General features: G+C 48.0%; 1 protein-coding gene across 1 annotated transcript in view; it reads left to right on the forward strand.

The window, feature by feature from the left end:
- Positions 1 to 1,310: 1,310 nt before the first annotated feature.
- LOC105545678 overlaps positions 1,311 to 2,334 on the forward strand; it is a 3,335-nt gene continuing 2,311 nt past the window's right edge. Inside the window, exons 1-2 of the mRNA XM_011988697.1 lie at positions 1,311 to 1,331; positions 1,758 to 1,957. Coding sequence (XP_011844087.1) covers positions 1,311 to 1,331; positions 1,758 to 1,957 — 221 coding nt within the window. The remainder of the gene's footprint in view (positions 1,332 to 1,757; positions 1,958 to 2,334) is intronic.

Here is a 2,334-nt window from a genome sequence, read left to right on the forward strand (position 1 = left end):
TTAGGAAGCAAAAGAGAAAAAATGTGCCCATTGTTCCAAAAGCAAACTTAAAAAAAAATTTTTGACAATTCTTCTGTGAGTATGTTAACTTCCTAAGTGCTAACGAACATAAATTGTAAAACACTGCACAATGCTAGCTTTTACACTGAAAAATATTCCACAACGGTCTAGCTTCTGGTGTATTTTAAGCCCATCAAGCTGCCAGAAGTTCCCATTGCATTTTCAGCAAAAAGAAAACATCTGTACCACTAACTTAGACTAACGTAAAATATTAAAGCCACCTTAGCCTAAATGGATTGCTCGATAACATTCTAATGGTTCTGACCAATTGAGGAAATGAGACTATGAGTGGGAAATCTGATTAAGAGTTAAAATTACCATTGAGTTCTTTAAAATGTACTAATGAATAATTAATAACAAATGCAGTTCTTAGGTTTCTCTTACAACACTATTACTCTCAAGTAGAATTGAAAGCAATATTGCAGTAAATATTGAATTGCAGTAAAATCCGTCATCTACATTATATGCACAGGTGGGTACAGGAAGTATTCACACATAGGAAGGCATCACAGAAATATACACGCTAACATGGGATATAAGATAGGTTGGGGCTTGGATTCAAAAACACCAGCATGGGAAATTTTAGATCAGGATTTACAACACTCACAAATTAATACCAAACCAAATCTCCACACAAACTAGCTTAAAAAGTCAAAGGCATTAAAGAAATCCTTTGTTACTATGATACCGTCTCCTACACTAACTGGATTCCAGCTTTCCCCTTTGTGACACGGAATTTTATTGATCTCAAACATGGTCACATTCAGAAATCAGTTGCCAACGACAGCCCACGGAACGGCCAGCCACCTAGACATCACACATCACACACAAATTTAAAAAAAAAAAAAAAAAAAAAGAGCTTTGAAAACACATCACTATTTTTAAGATCAGCAATATCAAGTGAAGTTAACCAAGCTCTCTTCTACACGGACTTTTCCCTTTAGTAAAAACACCAGATCTCCTGAACTAACAAAATGTTTGACGAGTTAATAAACGTATGAAGGCACAGATCCAACCCACGATTTCCACCCTCTGTAGCTACTCACTCATTCAACAATTGAGCGCCTAAGTGACCTATTTTCAGGTTACTTTCCTCACACCTGCCAGGTCACTGTCCTGATTGAGAAACCTCTTGGTGAAGCAGTTAATTTTTAGTGCCTCCTAACTGTCCCGGGTGTTTGCATTCAATTTGAAATCTGTTACTTGTTAGACACTGTTCGGTCCTAGATCTTTCAGAGAATTGCGAGTTTATGGCGCAGCGAGGGGAGGAGGTACGGATCTCTGAGAGCCTCCCTTTATTCGGAAATGAGGAGATGTGAAAGGTGGAAAACAGGGCAAATAAATAAATAAATCGGGTTTGCCGCCGGAGCGTTTGCCGGCCGGTGCGAGCACCCTTTGTAATGCAGGCCTCCCGGGGCGATCGCCTGCGCTAATTGCTCCAGGGCGCTTTCCAAGTTCAAAAGTTCACCTTTTACGACCTCACAAAAGCTCCTAACACGTTACCAATAAAAACATTCCGCGGCAAACACCGAGGGGGGAAATATCAAACAGATACAAATAAAACACCCTGCAGGGGGAGGGAGCGAAGGGGAGGAGGGTGAGGAAGCCCCGAGGAACCTGAGGAGCTGGCCCGGGCGAGGGGGCAAGGGACGAGCGGTAGGAAGGGCCGGGCCAGGTGAGGGATTCTCAGCGCCCAGGGTCCCGCATCGGGACAAGGAAGAGGAGAACTGAGGCTAAGAGGTGGGGACCGAGACCTGCCGGGCAGAAGCCGGGAGGAGGCAGGTGTCCGGGGCCCCAGGGCGTGCTGGAGCCCTCGGCCAGGGAAAGCCGCTGCCTGGCGGAGAGGGGGGCTGAGCAGGAGCGGCGACCGGCCAGAGAGCGCGGGGCGTTGGGGAAGGTGAGGGGCAGGGGAAGCAGGAGGCGCGAAGGGGTCCGAAAAAGGAAACGACTGGGGGATGTCTAGCGAACGGGGGTTCGGAAGAGATGAGGGGCTCGCAGTATTCAAGGGAGAACGCGCGAGGCTGCAGAGGAGAAAAACACTCTAGAAAGCTGAGCGGTACAAGGGTGCTGTGGAGTCGGGTCGACAGGGCAAGAAGGGAGCGTCCTCGGTGGGAGGAGGAACCCCTGTGGGGGAAAAGAGAGGCTCTGCGCGAAGGGGACTCTAGTGAGAGGGGATGCCCCCACTGACGGACCGCGGGGGGGACTTCCAAGCTAAGGGGCCCGGGGGGAAGGGAGGGTTCGGTGCTGGGAAGACAGGGGGAGGGGACCCGGGGG

This window comes from Mandrillus leucophaeus, unplaced genomic scaffold (assembly GCF_000951045.1).
Source record: "Mandrillus leucophaeus isolate KB7577 unplaced genomic scaffold, Mleu.le_1.0 Scaffold335, whole genome shotgun sequence".
Lineage (NCBI taxonomy): Eukaryota > Metazoa > Chordata > Mammalia > Primates > Cercopithecidae > Mandrillus > Mandrillus leucophaeus.